Source organism: Mustela nivalis (assembly GCF_964662115.1).
Source record: "Mustela nivalis genome assembly, chromosome: 8".
Lineage (NCBI taxonomy): Eukaryota > Metazoa > Chordata > Mammalia > Carnivora > Mustelidae > Mustela > Mustela nivalis.
Window position 1 is genome coordinate 117,944,312 of NC_139027.1, and position 23,354 is coordinate 117,967,665.

Consider the following 23,354-nt stretch of genomic DNA (forward strand, 5'->3'; position numbering starts at 1 on the left):
CTTCGGCATCAGTCTGAAAGCTTTTTAGGTAGTAGTCATATGAAATCATTAAACGCCAAAGTTACACCTCCTTTTATGCAATTACGTGAGAACAGTAAGGATGGTTAGGTCATTTAAAATGGAAGTTATTTAATACTTTTTCTGTAAGTCAGATTTTTTTAAGGTATGCTTGTATTATAAACACTAGATGGGAAAATTGACCTCCAGGATATCTAGGACTCAGACACTCTACCTAGTTTCTAAACAAGCTTTTTGTAAAAATTGCTAAAATAAGGTTTCACCAGTATTATCTTAGTTTTAACTCTTGTGGGGAGAAAAAGACAAATCTTAACCATGGCCCTGTTATTTAAGAGAGGAATCTGTGATACTGAGAGAGAATGTATATGCAAAGGAAATACCTACTCCAGACCCTTGAGTCAGTCTTCCGGTTCTCCTAGCTGTGTACCACATGGCCAAAATAGGGGCACCCTATCTTCTGGAAGTAAACTTCATTTTCCTTTCATTTGGCGGCAGGGGGGAAACAAACCTTGATTTCATCAGCAAATAATATTTAGAGAACACCCTGCAAGGTGCAGAGCCTTGAACTGGGTTCTGTAAATTCAAAGGATAAATCAGACGTGGATCTTGACCTCAGAGAGCTGAGTGCCTAATAAGGAAATTAAGGTTTTTTAAAACTTTATAGGCCAGCCACCTAGGCTTTGAATCCCAAATCTCTCCTGGATATTCATGGCCAAGCAACTGAACTTATTTAGGCTGTTTTCTTATTTGTAGATAAAGGAAGGAAATGTCTAACCGTAGAACTGGGAGGGTTAGCTATTTAAAGCTTGAGAAGGCTCTTTTAGCTCCAGACTGCTTATTCCGTATCCATTTTAATGTCTCATCCATTTTAACCTAGTCCAAAACATGACCTATGAGGTCTCTTCCAGAAGTTTTCTGTCCCCCATAAGTGGTATCAAAAGTACTTCTAGGGGCACCTGGGTGGCTCAGTCATTGGGCTCCTGCCTTTGGCTCAGGTCATGATCCCAGGATCATAGGATCAAGCCCTGTGTTGGGCTCCCTGCTCAGCGGGAAGCCTGCTTTTCCCTCTCGCACTTTCCGCTTGTATACCCTCTCTCACTGACTCTGTCAAATAAATGAGTAAAATCTTTTTTTTTTTTTTTTTAAGGTACTTTTGGAGTGCCTGGGTGGCTCAGTTGGTTAAGTGTCCAACTCTTGATTTTTTGTTGAAGTCATGATCTCAGGGTTGTGGGCTCAAGTTCTGCATGGGGCAGTCTGCTTCTCTCTCTCTCTCTACCCCCTCTCCCTGCTCTCATGCTTATTTGTTCTTGCATACACACTCTCTAAAATAAAACTTTTTTTAAAATATCTCTAGCCAGAAATCTGAAAGTCACCTCCCACTTCTTAACCCATTATCTAGTACACCCAGAGTTACTGATTTTATACCATAAATTTTGTTCAGATTTTTGTACTTGCCTCCGTTGCTACCACCATAGGTCAAGCTTTCATCATCATTCTTGCATAAGCTACTGCTAACAGCCTTCTTTCTACCTAAGTCTATTCCTCTGCTTGTGCCACACTCAGCCAGAGTGAACTTTTCAAAATGTGCACACGGGTCACTTTTCTGCTTAAAACTCTTCAGTAAGGGGTGCCTGGGTGGCTCAGTGGGTTAAGTCTCTGCCTTTGGCTCAGGTCATGATCCTGGGGTCCTGGGATCGAGCCCTGCATCGGGCTGCCTGCTTCCTCCTCTCTCTCTCTCTCTGCCTGCCTCTCTGCCTACTTGTGATCTCTGTCTGTCAAATAAATAAAATCTTTAAAAAAAAAAAAAAAAAAAAAACTCTTCAGTGAGGGGAACCTGGGTGGCTCAGTGGGTTAAAGCCTCTGCCTACAGCTCGGGTCATGATCTCAGGGTCCTGGGATCGAACCCCCAGTCGGGCTTTCTGCTTGGTGGGGAGCCCGCTTCCTCCTCTGTCTGCCTACTCCTGATCTCTCTGCCAAATAAATAAATAAAATCTTAAAAAAAAAAAAAAAAACACCTCTTCAGTGAGTTTCCATATCCTTAGCTGCAGATAAATATTTTTAAAGATTTTATGTATTTATTTATTTATTTGACAGAGATCACAAGGAAGCAGAGAGGCAGGCAGAGAGAGAGAGAGAGAGAGGGAAGCAGGCTTCCCGCTGAGCAGAAAGCCTCAATACCAGGACCTTGAGATCATGACCTGAGCTGAAGGCAGTAGTCTAACCCACTGAGCCACCGAGGTGCCCAGATAAAATCTTTTTAAAGGCGTATTTGTCTCACATTTGTTCTACCTTTTATTCCCAAGGCCTGGCATAGTATTTTTTTCATAGTAGATGCTCATGTATTTAAGGGATGGACAAAAGAAGAAGTGTATGAAAGAACCAGCCAATCATTGAGAAATTTAGCCCATCCCTTTCTTTCATGTTAGGCTGTATATGAGTATACATACACGTTTACAGAGGTTGCAAGTGAAGTACTATTTCTGAATATAATAATGTTTATCTTTGATTACTTTCCCTTCATATCTTTTCACATCCCCCTCTTTATCCCTAGCCTATCACACTCTTCCCCATCCCTCTCCGTACCACTTTATCTGAGATTACTGAAGTACAGTTGAAGAACTCTTGCATTTCTTCTCCCTATGTAATGAAGGCCAACCATTTGAGATTCATGCGAACAACTCTCTTACTGTAAACAGATTATTTGGTATGCATGTTAGTAAAGTGAACCACCTCTTCGGGTGCTGCAAAACCGCTGGTAGTCCTCCCAATGGGAAATCAAGTCACCAGTTCATAAATTAGGTCCCAGCTGATGAGGCACAAAGCTGCAAGGGTCAGTCAAACAAGTACTTGAGAATCTCAGGAGTTTCATTAGTGAATTAGTCTTGCTCTGCTTTTCACAGAGAATGCCAAGGCCTTAAGAAAGCAGAGGAACACTGGGTGATAAAACTGAGAGATACACAGACTAGTAAATGAGAGTTGGGGAATGTTTTCCATGTGACTCAGGTGATTTCCAGGGAAAAATGAAGTCTCATTTTGTGATGTCATGTTCACCCATGAGTTGTCCCTCTAAGGCTGGGAGTTAGCTACAGCTCCTATTATTTTTGTATTTATTTAAAGAAAATATGGTTAAATTGGTAAATTTTATGTTTTACCACAGTTTTTATGAATAACATGTTTCAACAAAAGAGTGGTACAAGGAACATCTGTAAACTCTTTACTCGGATTTACCTGTTGTAATTTTTTAAAAAAGATTTTATTCATTTATTTGAAACAGATAGCAGGAGCTGGGGAGGGACGGGGAGAGGGAGAAGCAGACTCCCCGCTGAGCAAGGATCCCAGCATGGGGCTCTCTCCCAGGACCCCAAGATCATGACCTGAGCCTAAGGCAGAGGCACTGAGCCACCCATGTACCCCTAAAGGTGATAGAAGTTTATTGAATACACTGGAAGGGAGCAGCAGGCAGGACAGAAGAGGAGAGGCTGACCGCCATGGGACAATGGGTATGATAGTATTGTTACTTACATCATTTACCCTGCTCCAGTAGAGAATATAGTCTAGGGACAGGACACTGTGTATAGTCATGTCTCCTCTATCCTTCCTGCCTTTTCTATGTTTTATAATATTGATATTTTTTAGTACAGTGTATCTCTCCCCCCTCCCCCCCTTTATAGAAAATTCTTTGTTTTCTCTTTGTCCAGTGTTTCCTTGTAACTAAATTGAGATTATACAGTCTGGGCCAGAAAACTGCATAGGTGATGTGTTCTCGGGTTATGAAATCTGGAGACTTAGTACATTTTTAATCAATGCAGAGTAAAGGGAATCAGCAAATGCTACAGGAATTTTTAAAAGAAGATAAATAGATTGGAATGGTCAGGGAAGACATCACAGTTTACCAATAGGAAGACTTAGTTTACCGATTTGGTAGAAAGCATGTTTCTAAAATCCATCACTTTTCCTTCTATGTCAAATTTTGCATTATTTGAGGCAATATAACTGTCTTCTCCCAGTTTTTATTAAGCTTGCTCCTATATTGAATAAATCAAGAGGAAATTTCTGGGAATGCCTGAGTGGCTCAGGGGGTAAGCCTCTGCCTTCAGCTCATAATCTCAGGGTCCTGGGATCGAGCCCCACATCAGGCTCTCTGCTCAACGGGGAGCCTGCTTCCCCCTCTCTCTGCCTGCTTCTCTGCCTACTTCAGATATCTCTTTCTCTCTCTCTCTCTCTGTCAAATAAATAAATAAAATCTTTTTTTAAAAAAAAATCTTTTTAAAAAAATTTAAAAAATTTTTTTAAAATTTCTGTTTTTAAACTTAATGACTTGAGCCTTCAAGAGGTAATTAAGGACCTACTGAGTTATTATGCAAGGTTCCCTAAATGATTTAGACCAATATAAAAAGACATTGAACTTCAAAGTATGAGAACAAGTCTTTATTCCCTTCCTGGTTTCATCAGCCAGGAAGGGATGGTTGGTTTCATCAACCAGGAACAGTCAGGCTGATGGTTTATACTCCTGGCTTTGCCACTGTTCTAGAGCCTTTTAACACTGTAGAGTGAGCTACAGAAAGCTGTTCTTGTCAGTAATTTCTGTGGATTGTATAAATGGTAGTAATGTAGATGGGTCTATCCTTGATGCCATTTTTTCCCTTCCAGGCTATCTTATAAAGAACATCCAGACTTTAGATGAGGAGGTAATAAGCAACTGCAGAGTTGTATTAGGACCAGTTTAAACTATGTTTCCTGGGTTTACTATGATGATGATGATGATGACTATTTTCTGTCCCAAGTTATAGGAAACACTGTGGTTAACACATTGGGGACCTAGTCATTTGTTAACAGGTAGAAGAATCAGAGGTATATTTGAGAACATTATTGGTTTTGTTTTTTTGTGTTGTTTTTTTTTTTTTAATTTGAGGCCATTATTGAGCCTCAAATTGAGATGATTTATTTTTTTCCCCCATATGCTTTTAAGAAAATAATTCCTTGGCCTTTATGCACTTTGTATTCGCAGTTTAAAGAAAACAGGTCTGAAACAAGGTCTTATCCCCCAGCTGCTTCTGAACACAGTGACCACCAGATCTCCAAACATCAAGTCCACCTTCGTTCGCCAACCTGTCTGACATGTCGGGACCCGTGCCAAGCAGGGCCAGAGTTTACACAGATGTTAATACGCACAGACCCCGAGAGTACTGGGATTATGAGTCACACGTGGTGGAGTGGGGGTAATTGTTTCTTTTTACTTCACTGTGCACACTGAAAAGGGTTGATTCTTATGGATTTGTTGAGTAATTTGTATCAGGAATGCTTCCTGACTACATTTATAAACCTCAAGATTGAAACCTGATTTGTGTTTACTTCTGCAGTGGAGAAACAAGGTATTGCTTTGAAAATTAAGAGTTTTGATTGGCTTATCATGTAAAAATTATTTCTGTCTCTTATTCTTTCCTTGGACTCACATACTCTGGATGAAAGGCCGGTAACATAGAGTTACCTGTCAGCTTATCTCAGCTACAGGCTTCACAGCTAGGTGAGAATTAATACTTAAAAGACTTTAAAAACACCAGACTCTTATATAAAATATTTTTGAGGTCAGAGAATGTTGTCCCATGATGATACTGAAGGATGAAACAGTTCTCCGGAAAGATGTCCTCTTTCTGATAGAAGCAAAATTAAACCCGTATCAGCATTTGCCCTTATCATGAGTTTAGCCATGTGTAACATGAATTCAGCCCAAATTCTATTTTGAACAGTTGCAGTCTACCTGAACAGCTGTGTTTGCCCCTCATTCTCTATGCAGTCTCTTTTGGATGTTTGCATCCGTTATCCTCTAACATGTATGTAGTTAATTGATGAGGTCATATTTACTGTGGTAAAAGGCTTTGGACACCCAACTACAAAAGAAAGTATTTGAGGGGCACCTGGGTGGCTCAGTGGGTTAAAGCCTCTGCCTTCGGCTCGGGTCATGATCCCAGGGTCCTGGGATCAAGCCCTGCGTCAGGCTCTCTGCTCAGCAGGGAGCCTGCTTCCCCTCTCTCTCTCTGCCTGCCTCTCTGCCTACTTGTGATCTCTGTCTATCAAAGAAATAAATAAAATCCTTAAAAAAAAAAAAAAAAACCTTGAGAAAAACAAAAAAAAGAAAGTATTTGAAAGCACATAAAGCTACAGCTCCCATGTGCTACATTTTATGTCTGTTCACATGTGGTGTACATAACCTATAAGTAGTTGAAGGTAATCTCCCAGAATTGGCATAAGGGCATATTGTCATCCTGCTGAAACCATGATTTTTACCAGTAAGTTTATTGCCTCTGCACAAAGAGGTACAGTGTGCTTCAAAGATACCATTAAGAACCTATCATTATTGATACTCTGACAGTTCCCTTCATATCACAGGCTTTGGACTCCAGGAATACCTGTGTTTTGCTAAGGAAATTTCAACCACTCTGTTGAGATTGAGTGCTTTGCACTTAGTTTTGCTTAAATAACACTATAAACAGCCCTTCTGAGTTTTTGGCATGGTGCTGTTTGCTTGCTTGCATTTGTTTTCTGTGCCCGTCCCACAGGAGAGTTCAACTAACCTAAAAGCTTCCTTCCCCTGGATCTCCCTTAATTCATTGTCCATTGTCCTTAGTATATATTACCTTCTCTGTTCATTCACTTTGTTTTTAGCTGCTTGAGGAAATTGCATAGCTAATTTGTTAATTGGATTTTCAGTGTCTTCAGCAGGAGTAAATAGAATTTAGGCCTATTAAAAGGACCGTGTTTGTCATTCTCTAAAGCAAAGTCATCTAAGTTGTAATCAGAGACAGGGAGAAAATGTTGGCATTTCCCTTATTTTATTATTATTATTATTTTTTTACATCTGCTGATGCTAGTGGTCATGGAATATGGATAAAAGTGAGGAAGGGACCCCTGACTATGGTTCATGATCTGTGGCGTGATTTGCAAACTCCACTGTATGGACTCTTCTCAGGGTTTGCCTTGGAGAGCATGTGGGAGGTCAAGGCTATATATTGAAAGCCACTTACCTGTAAAAAGGCCCATTAAAAATCAGCTGCCTCCAAAGTGCAGCTGAATTGAAATATTCCTACAATATGTGTTTTCTGCTGGGCCAGGCATGAGAGGACAGGAATATATAAAATTATTCTCCAAGGGAAAGCTGTCTGTTGTTGGACACAGACACACACAACAAACCCTAATATAAGCTGGCTATGTGTGGTATGCCAGTAGAAATACAATTTGGTATTTGAAAGAATAATTGAAAGGCTTAAATTTTTCTAATTCCAGGACTTGGAACACACATTTTTAATTAATAGCCCAATTTTTAAAATAAAAAAATTATTTGAAATACCTTTTATTTCTTTTACTCCTCTGGTAATAGAGTTTTTAAAGTTAATTTGTGCCCAATGGTTTGAAATTTTAAAATCATTGTGACTTTGAGTCTTTCTGTTTACAGTAATCAAGATGACTACCAGCTGGTTCGAAAATTAGGCCGGGGTAAATACAGTGAAGTATTTGAAGCCATCAACATCACAAATAATGAAAAAGTTGTTGTTAAAATTCTCAAGGTGAGTATAGAAGAGCAAGATTATAATTTCAGAGATATTTGGAATTTAGATTTTTTTTTCTAGGTAATAATACTTTAAATTATCTTTTAAATACCTTTTTTAAAAGTAGCATCTGAAAGGGTTTTTGGAGTGCTTTAACACCTTTATTTTATTGTATCCAGTGAAGTTGTTAGAAGAGATTATTTGACAGATCAGGAAACTGAAGCAAGAGAAGTGATTTGATTTGAGTCCTACAACTAGATTGTGGTAGAGAAGGGAATAAAGATTCAGTCTTCTCTCTCCTAGGACTTTGCCTAATTCTGATTTCCTAGATTTTTAGTGAACAGTCCATCCTTTTGTTTTCAAGAAGTTGTTGCCTCTGCTGTTTAAAGATGAAGAGTCAGAAATGCAGGCCTTTATTTTATTTTAAAGATTTTATTTATTTATTTATTTGATAGACAGAGATCACAAGTAGGCAGAGAGACAGGAGGAGGAAGCAGGCTCCCTGCTGAGCAGAGAGCCCGATGTGGGGCTCAATCCCAAGACCCTGAGATCATGACCCGAGCCGAAGGCAGAGGCTTAACCCTCTGAGCCACAGAGGCGCCCCGGAAATGGCAGGCAGATGCCATCAGTGCAGCTAGTCTGATAGAAGTGCCCATGACTGGAGGATGTGAGTGGTGGGTACTGCTGCGTGTGCTCCATCCATGGCTCAAAATTGGTTTGTAGTAGTGCAAGTCTAATGCTGCTTGATACTCTTGCAAAAAGAAAGTAGAAATTTATATTTATATATGAATTATCCTAATGGTTAAATGTTGGCTCAAGAGTTTTTAAAAATGTTCTGAAGATAGGCCTGGTTTGGCCAATGGGCTACCAATATGCAACTTGTAAGTTAGTTACAACTGTACTGTACAGTATCAAATGCTAGGGAATTTAGCATATAATTTCTTGTCATAAGAACTTTAATATATTGGACACTGAGAAGCAGAAGTTCCCAGACTTTCTCAATTTATAACCACCCATATTGTTTCAGTAACTTTTAAGTAGTTAAGTCCAAATAACAAAAAAAAAGTGTTTAATTTAGGTTAGGTGCTATTTAAAATGTTCTATACATAAGAAAGATATAATTTTATTCTTAATATAATCTTAATTGATTAATTTTAGGATATGTACGTACACTTGTCAGTCACTGCATAGCTTCTCAAATGTTGGAATAATTTGGCCACTGATAGCTTCATTTCCTTCTCAACATTTTATTTAAAAGATTTTATTTATTTATTTGACAGGCAGAGATCACAAGTAGGCAGAGAGGCAGGCAGGAGGTCTAGGGAAGCAGGCTCCCTGCTGAGCAGAGAGCCCGATGTGGGGCTCAGTGCCAGGACCCTGGGATCGTGACCTGAGCAGAAGACAAATGCTCTAACCCGCTGAGCCATTCAGGCACCCCTCAACATTGATTTTTGTACAACATTTGCTTTTTATCACAGCAGCCGGTGAAAACCCAGCTTCATAAAAATACACCATCAGAAAGAATGTAGTTCAATCTAATGCTGAAGTTATGAACTACCTCAGGCTGGTGGTATACTCTGTATCTGGCAGATACTGGATGTTGATCGGTATTTCCCTCACAAATTAAAAATTTCACAGAGACCCTATGAATTTGCTAGGGTGTCATGGCACACCTTTTGGGAACCAGAAAGTTTGAGTATTTATGTCTGTCTTATCACAAATAGAAAGAGAAGTAGGCTAGAAATCTAAACGTGTGGGTTCTAATCCAGACTCTAAAAGTAATTAACCTTGGTAGTACTTCTAACCTATCTAAGATGTTTGCTCATCTGTGCAAATGAGATAATCTTGCTTTATCTTTCTCAGAATTGATATGAGGATCAAATAAAAAATTACATACAGAAGTACACTTTGGAGCCTGAACTACTGTGTAACTGTAGGATGATATATGGATAAGGATATGATAAAGTGATAGGTTAGGTTATCTAGAGTCATATAAAAGGCACAAATAGTAGGTCTCACAGTTCAGAAGATGGTAGCAGTTAGGAAAAGCTCCCAGGAACTGTTTTCAGGTCCTAAATAGGAGGAGGATTTGGATAGGTGTTTGTGGGAGTGGAGAAGGAGCAAGTGTAATTTAGAATGCACAACATAAGAGGAAGAAACAAGTGAGAAATGTTTCACATGGAAGATGTCGAGTGACTATACATGGGACGTGTATTTGGAAATGGAGATTAAATTGGTGATCACCTGGAAAATACCATCTCTGCATTTCCTTCCAGTGTTAAAAGTTATGTATTCTTACTGATCATTTTTACCCATAAGAGAGGCATAGAGAACTTGTGTAATTTGCTGTTGGCACACAGCAGGCAGGTAACGAAAGTACGATTCACCTTATACAGTCTGACTACAAGGCCAGCATTTAACCCACAGAGTTACGCTACACAAAGATGGTTTGGCCATCCTTGCTGTTGGTCCTGACTTATTTTAAGATTTTATTTATTTATTTATCATATTTTAGAGGCGGAGAGAGTGTGCACAAGGGACAGGCAGAGGGAGAGAGACAGAATCTGAGCAGACTGCCTTGAGCACAGAGCCCAGCATGGGGCACAGTCTCACGACTGAGATCCTGACCTGAGCCAAAACCAAGAGGTTCAACCAGCTGAGCCACCCAGGTGCCCCTAGGGTGTTTATAGATTTAGAGGAAGGAATGGAAAGAGTCCATGTTTCATCCTAATTGACAAGGAGATTTTTATAAGATATATCTTAGTGTTTCCATTTGCACTCCTAGCTTGTATAGTTTTCAAAAGTTAACATGCTAAGACTGACAACTGGACTTAAATGCTAGTTCTACAGAGGATCTGGTCTTTGGGATGCAGAATATGTGGCACAGGGCTAGAATAAGGGGATTCAGAGATGAGACTGAAACATGTCCGTCCTTGAAAGCGTTCACATGGAAGCTGTTTATGTATTACATTACGTACTGAAATACTCTGAAGTAATTTCACTAATATATTTTTACCCTTTTAGCCAGTAAAGAAGAAGAAAATCAAGCGTGAAATAAAGATTTTGGAGAATTTACGAGGCGGTCCCAACATCATCACACTGGCAGACATTGTAAAAGACCCTGTGGTGAGTATAGTAGGCGCTGGCAAGGCCCGTTAGGGCTGAGCTGGTGTTTGACCCAGAGTACAACTGGCCTCTTTATTTTCCCCCCTCGACCGTTAAGTCCTGCTTTAAAAGTGCTTGATCAGTTATACCATTTAACTAGCTTGGGTCTTTCTTTCAAAGAGACCTCCACCCACAGACTATTTCTTATTCTTCTAGGCTAAGAGACTGATAGCACTGGAAACTGAAATGTGTTAATCCATTTTGCAAACTCAGGTCCGATGCCGATGGGCGATGGGCGCATTGTCGGGCTGCCTAGAGCCTGGTGAGACTTCAGCTCCATGTCTTCTGTTTGAAATCCATCCCAAAAATGACCTAATTGTGGTGATGATGAGAGTGGGGAGGGCTTGTAGCAGTAGAGGGTTTCCTGCTACTAAGGCGAGGACTACCAAATTCACCACGTAGTATCCGCAAACATTGTGCCCACTAAAACTGCCGGGGCTCTTGCTAATGTGTATTTTCTTTTTCTCTCCCCTAGTCACGAACCCCTGCCTTGGTTTTTGAACACGTAAACAACACAGACTTCAAGGTATAATATATAACCAACCATTTCAAGGTGTTGGGTTTTTAGACCACATAGAAAGGCTTTTAGTGATGTTACTGTTAGAAGAGCTTCCTTCTGACTTGCTTAAAGGAGCTTTTCATCCTTACCATGCTAAATTTTAAGGTAGAGAAACTCCTATACAAACAGTGTCCACTTTCTACATCTTGGTATTTTGCTCTTATATTTGTTTTGTGCTCTTTTCAATTACCAGTACATTTACTTCTCACCACATTGACCATTCATTTGACTGTTTCTACAGATATCAAACGTAATAAAAGACCATAGCACATGTTCAGTCAGGATCTGGTTTTAAGGCATTTCAGTTTAAAACAACCATATTCAAGAAGGAGTGTATTTTATATGTAAAGCAAGGTCTGCTTATACCTTGGGATTCCTCTGAAGCTCTCGGGTATAGATATTAAAAAGGGGTGGATAGAGAAAGGTGGTGTAAATTCTGATATGATACAAACCTCTACAATAGATCTCTGATTTGCATCCCATCCAGTGGCCTGCTTATTTTAAATACTGCTAGTTCCAGTGCAGCACAGGAATATGGACACTATCTTGGGTTACAAGCTGTAAAGGTTTTTGACTTGGCCTTTGCACCATTCTAGTATTAAGAATGTTACATATCAATAAATGGTTGAATCCTTTGCTAAGAGGAGGAAAAACAGAAAAAAACTATTTCAGAATCAGAATGATAACTTCAAGGAAAACTGTCAGAGGATATCACTAACCATTTATGATATGTAGATGTAAAAAAAAATCTGCAGCTTTTTGGAACCTGGAAAGTTATTTGGAGTTTACTTTTAAATTGGGACAGGAATAGTTCTTTTAAATTAACGGATTTGTCAGCAAGCCATCTTGCATACCCATTGGTAATCCACAGTGCCTATAACTATGTAAGCCAAAAATGGGTTAGTTCCCTGCTAAGGAGGCATGTATATGCCAAAATGCCTTGTATGAGAAGGTCTGGAGATAAATGAAAAGCAGACTAAATCACAGATATATAACATCAATACATGTTGCATATATAAATTGATATGTTCCCAGCAGTGGGGTATAGCTTTAGCAATACAAGTTTAAGTAAGTCTTCACTTTTATATACAGTGTTAAAGACCCAAAGTATCTCCTTTAAAAAGCACATTTTCTGTTGGAGAAGTAGAGACCAGTAAACAGATCTTGGACCAGTAGCAAATGAGCCAAGCCTTGGTTTGATTTACTACAAAGAAGAGAAATTGCCTTCCTATCAGAGCTCAATTGTTGCATTTGTCTTTAACAGCAATTGTACCAGACGTTAACAGACTATGATATTCGATTTTACATGTATGAGATTCTGAAGGTAAGGGAACCTGGAATACTAAATATCTTTAGTTTGATCTTCCTTTTGTTAAATAGTCCAGTAACTGTGAAAAAGTCTGTGACTTGACTTTGAAAAGTATGTTGAAAGAAGGGGCCTCCTCATATAAAATTTTAGTAAGTTAATAGCATCAGAACCAGTGTGGTAATAAGCATTATGGAATAGAATCCAGTAGGAATGTAATTTAGAATGCTTTGGAAACAGCATTTAGAAGTGAGCTGGGGCCCCTTTTAAAAAAAATAGGTTATCTCTGTCATGCCCTTAGGAAAGTTACAATTAAACTGTTAAAACTTATAAAAATAATTTATCGTATGCTTGCTTCTGGTATACTTTATTTTACTTAAAATTCAACAAGTAAAACAGTAAACTAACTCAGTCCTCACCAGGGTCATTGTCCTAAGGATTATGTAAATCTCTTCTTAAGAGATTGCTGACTTAGAGTGGACTTTGATTTCTAAAGTGGGATCACCAATTATCTTGCTCCTAATCAGCATTAAGATCAGCTTTATAGATGAGAAAATTGCTAAGAGGTGGCTAAAGTTTCTTAACCAAATGAGGGTTGCTGTAAAGCCTGCATTTGAGCCTTGGTAGTGCCGTAAAGAAACCATGCCAGCAGAGATATTTGATCTTTTCGTTGGCTCATGCAGTACTGTGGCAAGCAGGACCTCAAAAGTTAAGGGTATACTTGTCTAGCCCTGGGAACCATAAGAGCCCAGGTTGCCCTTCAGGAAGGACAAGAATTTGGCCAGTGACATCAGCTGACTTAAAGGTTGGGATTAGCAAACCCCAAAGATTATGCCATTCATTTCACCTTAATTTCAGATTGGACATGGTTTTCAAATCAGATTTGATGTCATAAATCAGGTACAGGGACAAACAGTAAAATTTTTGTCTTTGTGAGCCATAGGGTCTTTATCACACTACTTATATCTGCAGTTGGTTGGGTGTCTGCCTTCAGCTCAGGTCGGCATCCTTCTGTAACACAGAAGCAGCCAGAGGTGATATGCAAACAAATAGGTATGGCTGTGTTCCACTAAAACATTACTTACAAAAACAGGCAGCAGGCCATATTTGGCCCATGGGCTGTGGTTTGCCAACTTATGTTGTGGACTCTTAGCTGCTAAAGGATTATTGTTCTTTGAATGAGAGGTTTGTGGTACAGACCAGTTTTTTTCTGAGGGGCCTATGTTTGTGAAAATGATCCAGCTTTTGGGCAAGAGGGAGAGATTGAAAGTAATGCAGTTGGTATACACTTTGGGTGTTTTTGAACAAAAAGGAAGTTTAAACAACAGTGTAGGAACAGAACTTGAAGTTCAGAGGCTGTGAGTTTGCCAGACTATGGGATCTTATACAGGTGTCTGAAGAGTAGCGTGGGAGTGATTGTCCTAATCTTGACTCCTAGGGCTGAGGCTAGAAGGAAAACTATGGAGGAAAAAGTTAGAGAAGACTAAGAAAGTCACTTTTCAGCAAGCTAACTCTTTCTTTCTTACCTGTTCCTCGTACAGGCCCTGGATTATTGTCACAGCATGGGAATTATGCACAGAGATGTGAAGCCCCATAATGTCATGATTGATCATGAGCACAGAAAGGTAATGTGATAGAGTACCAAGAGTTACTTATTTGTATGATAGAGTTAATCAGCCCATCTTCAACATCTGTCCATTCACTGGTAACTATTAAGCACTTGATAAATGTTTAGTAAGTAAGTGAACTCATTAACAGAATATTGAAATCAATATTCATATTCCTAAGAATACTATGAAGAAGGAAACAGATTTGGGCACCTGGGTAGCTCAGTGGGTTCAGCCTCTGCCTTCCACTCAGGTCATGATCTTGCAGTTCTAGGATCAAGTCCCACATCGGGCTCCGCTTAGTGGGGTGCCCTGCTTCCCCACCGCCCCCACTGCCTGCCTCTCTAACTACTTGTGATCTCTCTCTGTGAAATAAATAGGTAAAAATCTTTAAAAAAAAAAAAGAAGAAGAAGAAGAAGGAAACAGATTTGAGGGGCTGGGTGACTCAGTAACACATGCAGCTGTTGATCTCGGGGTTGAGTGCGAGCCCCATGTTGGGCATAGAGATTACTTTGAGGAAAAAAAAAAAGGAAGGAAACCAATTAGTGGACAAAACATTAGCTTTCGGCAGGTTTCTGGTTTCTGGTTCCATTCATTAAATAACTAGTCTCTTGGGGGAAACTCCTTTCTCATTTGCTTCCCTTTTCTTACTTGTAAAATGGGTATACTAATACTTGGTTTGTGTGCCACCAGGTTATTGTGAGAAGTATACACCGTTGTAATATAGATAAAATATTCAGAAAATGCAGCTGCTTATTAGCAGGTGTCTTGAGGTCCCTGAGCTCTACAGATGTTTTTAATACAGCTGCACTGACCAGATAGCTTTATAGTGGTTTTTTTTTTTTTAAAGATTTTATTTATTTTATTTGACAGAGACCACAAGTGGGCAGAGAGGCAGAGAGGGGGGGGGGGAGGAAGCAGGCTCCCCGCTGAGCAAAGAGCCCGATGCGGGGCTCGATCCCAGGACCCTGGGATCATGACACAAGCCGAAGGCAGAGGCTTAACCCACTGAGCCACCCAGGTGCCCCTATAGTGGTTTTTTTAAGGTGACCTTTAAGCCCACCTTTTATAGGCAGTGATGACTATCCATTGTAGACTTTGGGGACATAGTTGATTTATTCACCAGCTAATAATTCTTTTAGACTCACGCTATGTAATAGGTATTGTTCTAGAGGCTGGAGATGCAGGCATGAGACAAATAGACAAAAAAAACTTTTGTCTATAGGAAACTTGCATTTGAGGGAGGATGATGGGATAGAAAGGTTAAAAGTGAAGTGGAAGAAGGATGCCTGGGTGGCTTGCTTGGTCAGTTAAGCATCTGCCTTTGGCTCAGGTCATGATTCCAGGGTCCTGGAATCAAACCCCATTTCAGGCTCCATGCTCAGTGGGGAGTTTGCTTCCCCTTTCTCTCTGCCCCTCCCCAACTTCTGCGTGTGTGCGTGCTTTTTTGCACATACTCTTTTTTTTTTTTTTTTTTTTGAAGTGATGTGGGGGTGCCTGGGTGGCTCAGTTGTTAAGCATCTGCCTTTGGCTCAGGTCATAATTCCAGGGTCCTGGGATCCAGCCCTGAATCAGGCTCCCTGCTTGGCAGAAAGCCTGCTTCTCCCTCTCCCACTCCCCCCTGCTTGTGTTCCCTCTCTTGGCTCTGTGTGTGTGTGTGTGTGTCTATCTGTGTCAAATAATAAAATCTTTTTAAAAAAAAATACTAAAAAAGTTAAAACAGTGATGTTGAAGAGAAATAAATCATGAATAGGGAATGGTGGAGGGTATTGCAGTTTTAAATAAGGTTATAAAGGGAAAGTTTCATTGGGAAGTTGACATTTCAACACTTGGAGGGAACAAGTCATGTAATCACAGAAATAAATGTGTCCCAGATGGAAGAAATCGCAGGTGCAAAGGCCTTGAGGCAAGAATGTGCCTGGCACGTTGAAACCGATAGAGCTAGATAGAATGAACAGGTGAGGGGCACCTGGGTGGCTCAGTGGATTAAGCCTCTGTCTTCAGCTTAGGTCATGGTCTCAGGGTCCTGGAATCAAGCCCTGCATTGGGCTGTCTACTCAACAGGGAGCCTGCTTTGCCCTCTCTCTGCCTACTTGTGATCTCTCTCTGTCAAATAAATAAATAAAATGTTGAAAGAAAAAAAAAAAGAATGAACATGTAGGAGAGGATCAAAATGAGATCAAAGAGGTAGAGAGAACAGATCATGTAAAACTGTAAAGATCGTTGTCAGTCCTTTTCTCTGAAGATGCAGAGCTTTTTTTGCAGGGCTTAAAAGCAGAAGGTTAACATATTCTCACTTAACATTTTAAAAACATTCATTACATATCTATTGGAACAATTAAAATTTAAAAATGGCAATACCAGATACTGGCAAGGATGCAGAAAAAGTCAGTCTCATGCATTGCTAGTGGGAACATGGATTGGCACAGCCATTTTGAAAAATGCCAGATTGGGTCACCTGGGTGGCTCAGTTGGTTGGGTGTCTGCCTTCAGCTCAGGTCGTGATATCGGCATCCTGGGATCAAGCCAGTCATCCGGGAGTCTGCTTCTCCTCCCTCTCCCCTTCCCCCCACTCATGCATGCACGAGCTCTGTCTCTCTCTGTGTCTCTCTTTCTCTAATCTTTAAAGAGAAAAAAGAGGATAGAACCTAGTGATAATGAACAACTTGGTAGATTTCATGCTGAGGAGGGAAAAGCAGCCAAAAAGTTAAACTAATGAGTCCATTTTCAAAACAACGAAAATGGAGCTTGAGAACAGGGGTTTCCCCAGGGGAAACCCAGGGAAACCTAACCCACGGGTTAGGAAGTGAGGGGAAGGGATAGCACAAGGGACACCTGTGGTGATGAAACAGCTCTGTATCTTCTAGAAGTTCTGTGAGTCTACGCATTGATAAGTTGCAAAGAACTATATGCCTGCATGCTTGTAAAACTGGAAAATAAGATCTGTCTGAATTGTGCCAGTATGTTTTTATATTGTACTGTAGTTATGCAAGATGTTACCCTTAGGGGAAATTGGGTGAAGGATATACAGAGCATTTCCAACTTTGTGTGACTTTATAAACATTTTTAAATGAAAGCTTTTTGCTCTGTAGAGAATAAAGGTAGAGGACAGGAGTGAAAGCAAGGAGACCAGTTAGGAAAAAGGGCTATTGCAGTAAGTCAGATGAGAGGTGGGGATGGCAGTGGATGTGATAACTTTGGTTAGAATATGCTAGAGTCAGTTGACAGACAGTTGACAGTTGCAGTGCAGTGTAAGGGAAACAAGAATCCAGGGTGAAAATTTTGACCTGAATATGCCTCTCTCTCTGCCTACTTGTGATCTGTCTGTCAAAAAATAAATAAAATCTTTTAAAAAAAAATCTTAGAAAAAAAAAATGTTTAGTTTTGATATGTCTGTTAGGTGATTGCGGGAGTCAGCTGGTAGGAGACGTGGGCCAGAGAGTATGGGTGGAAAAGACTGAGGTGCTATCTGTGAAGCCACAGCTTGTTGATAAGAAGGTCAAAGAAGGCTCTGAAGCATTAATGTTAAGGGGGTAAAAAGAAAAAGCATACAAAGGCTATGCTTGCTTTTGTAGCTTTTGTTACATTTTCCTTCATTACTGAAACAAAGAAAACACAGTACCTAGTTAGCAGTGAACTTGGAAAGATGGTGCCAGAGTGATGGCACTATGCAGGTCCTCCTACTCCTACTTCAAATCATTGTTGTGCTTGGCAAAGTGGGCAAATAAGGGTGCCTCTTGGACTTGCCTACTTCTTTTTTGATTTTTGTGAATATATTTTGATAAGAATGGTTTGTGTGGTTTTTCCCTTCATTCACTCAGCAAATTCTTTTTCTTAGGATTTTATTTATTCATTCATTGATTTATGAGAGAGAGAGAGCTGGGGGAGGAGCTGAAGGAGAGGGACAAGTAGACTCTGTTCTGAGCATAGAGCCTTATGTAAGGCCAGATCCCACACCTGAGACCATGACCCGAGTCAAAATCAAGAGTTGAATGCCTAGCCTACTGAGCTACTAAGGCACCCCGCAAATATTTTTCTTCTGTGTACTGGGCATTGTGTTGAATTCTAAAAATTGCAGAAGTGAATTACATAGTCTCTTCCCTCAAGGAGCTTATAGTGCAAAATTGAAAAAGAAAGCTAAAGGGTCACCTGGGTGGCTCAGTCATTTAGCCTCTGCCTTTGGCTCAGGTCATGATCCCAGAGTCCTGGGATCAAGCCCCACATCGGCTTCCTGCTCAGTGGGAAGCCTGCTTTTCCCTCTCCCACTCGCCCTGCTTGTGTTCCCTCTCTCTCTGTGTCTCTGTCAAATGAATAAATAAAATCTTAAAGAAAAAGAAAGGTAGAAAACAAATACACAATAGAGAGTTGTAGATTCTGTTAAATATATTTGAGGTTCAGGAAGCTAAAGACAAGGGTTAATTCTACTTAGATAATCAGAAAAGACTTCATTGAAGGGCTAATTTTAATATCTCAAAAGATGGGGATATGTTCAGTTAGTCTAGGTTGGACAATGGAAGACATTCTTTCTAGTCAGAGGAGCAATTCAAGAAATTGTGCAGAATTACAAAATGAGATGGTATTTTTCAGGAACTGTTTACTGGAGCACAGGAGCTAGGTCATGAAGAACCCTGTATGCCAAACCAAGAAGTTTGATTTTTTTTTTTTTTTTTTTTTAAGATTTTATTTGAGAGAGCATGAGCATAAGTAGAGGGAGAAGCAGGCTCCCCACTGAGCAAGGAGCCCAATGTGGGACTCAATCCCAGGACCCTGGGATCATGACCTGAGCCGAGGCAGACACTTAACACTTAGCAGTCCAGGCACCCCAAGAAGGTTGATTTTCATCCTAAATGCACTTAAGTGGTCTACTAGAAGTGTTTAATTAAAAGAGAGTGACATGGCGGGGTGCCTGGGTGGCTCAGTGGGTTAAGCCTCTGCCTTTGGCGCAGATCATGATCTCAGGGCCCTGGGATCGAGCCCCAAATTAGTCCTTCTGCTCAGCAGGGAGCCTGCTTCCCTCCTCTCTCTGTCTGCCTCTCTGCCTACTTGTGATCTTTCTCTCTCTGTCAAATAAATAAGTAAAATTTTTAAAAAAGAGAGAGTAACATGGCTGGTATTTTTAAGAATACTCTGATGGCAGTGTGAGGGGTAGCTTGAAAAATAAAATTGCTTATGATTTATTCTCTTTTTTTCTTTCAGCTACGACTAATAGACTGGGGTTTGGCTGAGTTTTACCATCCTGGCCAAGAATATAATGTCAGAGTTGCTTCCCGATACTTCAAAGGTCCTGAGCTACTTGTAGACTATCAGGTGAGAAAAGAAGGGCAGATAAAATTTCAGTCTTGTATTTTTCACTTAATTTGTGAAAAATGTCGTTTTGTGCTTTTGAGTAGGCTATTTATGCACAACATGGCTGTCCCTTTCATTCGAGTGTAAAGTATGAGTCACTTCTGTTCCTCCATCATAACTTATGTTGTTTTTATCATCATAATGTCAGGAGAATCAGAATAGATCTGCATTTGCTCTAACTGAAGAGAAGACACACCAAAGATACTTTCTCTAATCAGAAATTCCAGAGCTAGTTTGAGAATTGTGTGCTAGGTTTAACCAACGTTAAGGTAAACTCAAAAATATTCTTTTGTGATTTTCCTAAATTGTACTCTAACCTTCCGTGTGCCAAAGGTGGGGCGGAGAGGGAAAAAGTCCTCTTTCTCCTCACAGAAACAAAGTCCTTGGAAGTACCTTTCATGCCTGGTCCTCCCAGGTGTTGTTATCAGATAGAAAGTTCAGACTCTGTCCTAGAAACTGCTTTTCTGGAGTCCTGAGGCTATAAACCTGAATTCAGAAAACATCTTGTGCATAAAAATATTCTTCACAACATTATTTATAATGGTGATGAAAAGCAAAACACTGTCTTAAACATTTATTCAATAAAATAATGCTATACATTAAAAGTTTCCCATGGGCTGTAACAATTTGGGACCTTCTAAGGTAAGTGGAAAAAGTAATTCCAGATAGTAATATGGATTGTTTTGAAATGTGGTGGGGTCATAGAAAAAAACAGAAAATACATGAAGGTTTTACTGTGTTTTCAGATTTTGAGTAAATGGAGCAATATATATGTTTTTTTTAATACTAATTTTTATTTTGAAATTATATTTTATTATGTATGATAACTGACTTTTTTACTTTAATGCAGATGTATGATTATAGTTTGGATATGTGGAGCTTGGGTTGTATGCTGGCAAGTATGATCTTCCGGAAGGAGCCATTTTTCCATGGACACGATAATTATGATCAGGTGATAATGTTGTTCCCATTAAGGAACCCAGTGAGCTAACTTAGTGCTGGCCAGATCTGCCTACCCACTAGAAACTATGGATCTTGCTAAAATACAGATGACCAGCCCCCACTTAAGACCTTTTGATTCAGAATCTCTTAGGGTGGGCCCCTAAAATATTTTACAGTTTATCACTTGTTCAGCCAAGCCGACATTGATTTTCAGATTGGTGTTTTGAGAGCTACCAGTTTAGCTTTTTTGAAATCAGAGTTTTCCTCCTAGCCTTTTTAATGTGCTTGCTTTATTGTGAAATATACATGTAAAATATTTTATAAAACATACATACAAATAAAAGAACAGTAGTTTAAGAAATGGGACATTACCTTGGAATCTCCTAAGTGGTTAGCTTTCATTAGAGTTGTTTCCCCCAACATGCTGGGAATGTTCCTCCAACATACTGATTTATATATGGTATTTCTATGATCCTTTTGTCTCTTTTTATGGATTAAGTTGGTGTTTGTCAGTAAAAATATGGATGGTGTTTTTTTATACTAGCTCCCCTTCCCCTTAAAGATCAAGGGGCCATTTCATTCAAAAGAATCTGGAATGATTCTAGGACCTTATGGAAGGTACTGTTGTCTTGTTTGAGCACAATGGTCATTTTAAATGGGTCAATGAATAGCACCTGAATTCAGTTAAAATCAGTAACTATTGTTAGGACCATGCAGGATTGAGGAATATGGGGTGGGGGGGGTGGAAATAGTCCCTTCTCTCAAATAGTTCATAGTCTATCCAGTAAGGGAACAGAACATACCAGGAAATAAGTTGCAGTCGTAAATGTCAGAGTAGACCAGTTACAAAAGGCAGTTAGTGGGAGTGAGTGGTCTGAGTACAAGAGCATATTCCTAAAAGAAGTGACATCTTCAGTTGGGTTGTGAAGGCGGGAAATAAAGTTTGACCAGGGAGACGTTTCAAGGGGAAGGAACCATGTTATAAGACCATTTTGCTTTTTCCTGACACCATCATATTGAGTAATAATTAGGAAATTCTGTATGGAAATCCCTTTCTGCCATGCACAGAAACTTTTTTTTTAAGATTTTATTTATTTATTTGAGAGAAGGATCACAAGCAGGTGAGAGGGGTAGAGGAAGAAGCAGACTCCCCACCAAGCAGGGAGCCTGATGTAAAACTCAGTCCTAGGACTCTGGGATCATGACCTGAGCCAAAGGCAGACGCTTAACCAACTGAGCCACCTTGGCACCCAGAAATTTTAAATAAATTGTGAGGAGTTCACATTCATAACTTCAGCCATAGTGATCCTTTTCTGTTAATTCACTTATGGCTGGTTGACTGAATTATGTAATGTGTTTGGGGTGTGGATTTTTGTCTCTTTTTGATCCTAGTTGGTGAGGATAGCCAAGGTTCTGGGGACAGAAGACTTATATGACTATATTGACAAATACAACATTGAATTAGATCCACGTTTCAACGATATCTTAGGGAGGTAAGTCATAAAACAAAATTGTGCTTCTGTGCCTTAAGAACTTGGATGTGAACAGGTACTTTGGATCCTCAAAATAGTTAACATTCTCTTTGCCAACACTGCAAGTGTCTCAGTGGTCTGGTGAGGCAGGGTGTTGCATGGGTTGGCTTGTGGCAAAAGCACTGAACTGAGTGGTCCATTTTCCAGATTCACTTACCAGCATTCTGAGTGTGGAGAGTATGGATGGCAGATTCTGTCAGTGAATGAATTGTAGGTTTCGGGAGAAGGATTACAGTTGAGTCAAAACTCGAAATCTCTTGATTTAGCAAATGACAAAACCCTAAGAGTAAAGGAAAAGTGAATGCATTCTTCAAGACCTACTTGCAGTCTACTCTGACCATAGGAACTAGACAAAAGACAAATTCATTAACCACTTAACTAGGTTATTTGCCTGACAAAAAGCCTTTTGCTGGTCAAGTGGCAGAGATGTCTGGAATTTATGTGGGGGTAGGAAAGATCTGATTAACTCAGCACCTGACCTCTTTGCTATACAGGAGCACTTAGTCCTATAGTAACCTGAATTATGTTTTGTAGAATCATGGGGATCCAGATTTCTCTTTGCAACACTGCTATTTCTAGTCTCTCCATTCAGTTTTGTTGTCTTCCTAGTGGCAGAGTGGTAGAAGACCTACCCTCTTGAGTTTTGATCTCTCTTTGCTAGTGGCTGGGCTCCTAGCCACTAAAGAAGATGTAGAAGTAAAATGTTGGGCTTCTGTGCCCATTGGTCCATTTCTCATTCCCCATTTGGCTCTACAGACACTCCCGTAAGCGATGGGAACGCTTTGTCCACAGTGAAAACCAGCACCTTGTCAGCCCTGAGGCCTTGGATTTCTTGGACAAGCTGCTGCGATACGACCACCAGTCACGGCTCACGGCAAGAGAGGCCATGGAGCACCCCTATTTCTGTGAGTCGAACTGTCCACTCCACCGATTGTGCAGGCCCACCTAGCCGACTCTACAAGGCAGGGGAGAATATGTGTTGTGAAGAAAGCTCTGGGCCCAGCAGAATTGAAATCCCAGCTTCCCTTAGCTGGCCGTCAAGTTAGTGAGCCTTGGTTTCTCCACATGGAGATAGTGATGGCAGCTGTCTTAGAGAATTGTTCGGAGGACTGTAGTTTTCTAACAGTGTGCCTGCCGCATGATCATTCCTGGGTAAACTGCTTTTCTTCCTATGTGGGTGATGCTTCTTGAGTCTGGAGTAGTTGGATTAGCATAGCAACCCTTCATCTGACCTTGTCTGGGACTCATTCGTTGGAGAAAACCGAGGAGGCTTGAACATCTACTGTATGAACACCTTAACCTAGGTCTGTGACCATAACTAACTGCTGTCCTGG

General features: G+C 40.2%; 1 protein-coding gene across 2 annotated transcripts in view; it reads left to right on the forward strand.

Moving 5' to 3' along the window:
* The window catches only part of CSNK2A1 (casein kinase 2 alpha 1), a 53,874-nt gene that overhangs the window by 25,040 nt on the left and 5,480 nt on the right, over positions 1-23,354 (forward strand). The window contains exons 2-11 of one of the 2 annotated variants that reach the window (XM_082745873.1): positions 5,027-5,237; positions 7,469-7,580; positions 10,587-10,688; positions 11,203-11,253; positions 12,551-12,610; positions 14,134-14,217; positions 19,397-19,507; positions 20,397-20,498; positions 21,881-21,981; positions 22,777-22,925. In XM_082745873.1, coding sequence (XP_082601999.1) covers positions 5,137-5,237; positions 7,469-7,580; positions 10,587-10,688; positions 11,203-11,253; positions 12,551-12,610; positions 14,134-14,217; positions 19,397-19,507; positions 20,397-20,498; positions 21,881-21,981; positions 22,777-22,925 — 973 coding nt within the window. In that variant the 5' untranslated portion in view covers positions 5,027-5,136. The remainder of the gene's footprint in view (positions 1-5,026; positions 5,238-7,468; positions 7,581-10,586; positions 10,689-11,202; positions 11,254-12,550; positions 12,611-14,133; positions 14,218-19,396; positions 19,508-20,396; positions 20,499-21,880; positions 21,982-22,776; positions 22,926-23,354) is intronic. The other variant, XM_082745874.1, reaches the window with a different exon arrangement.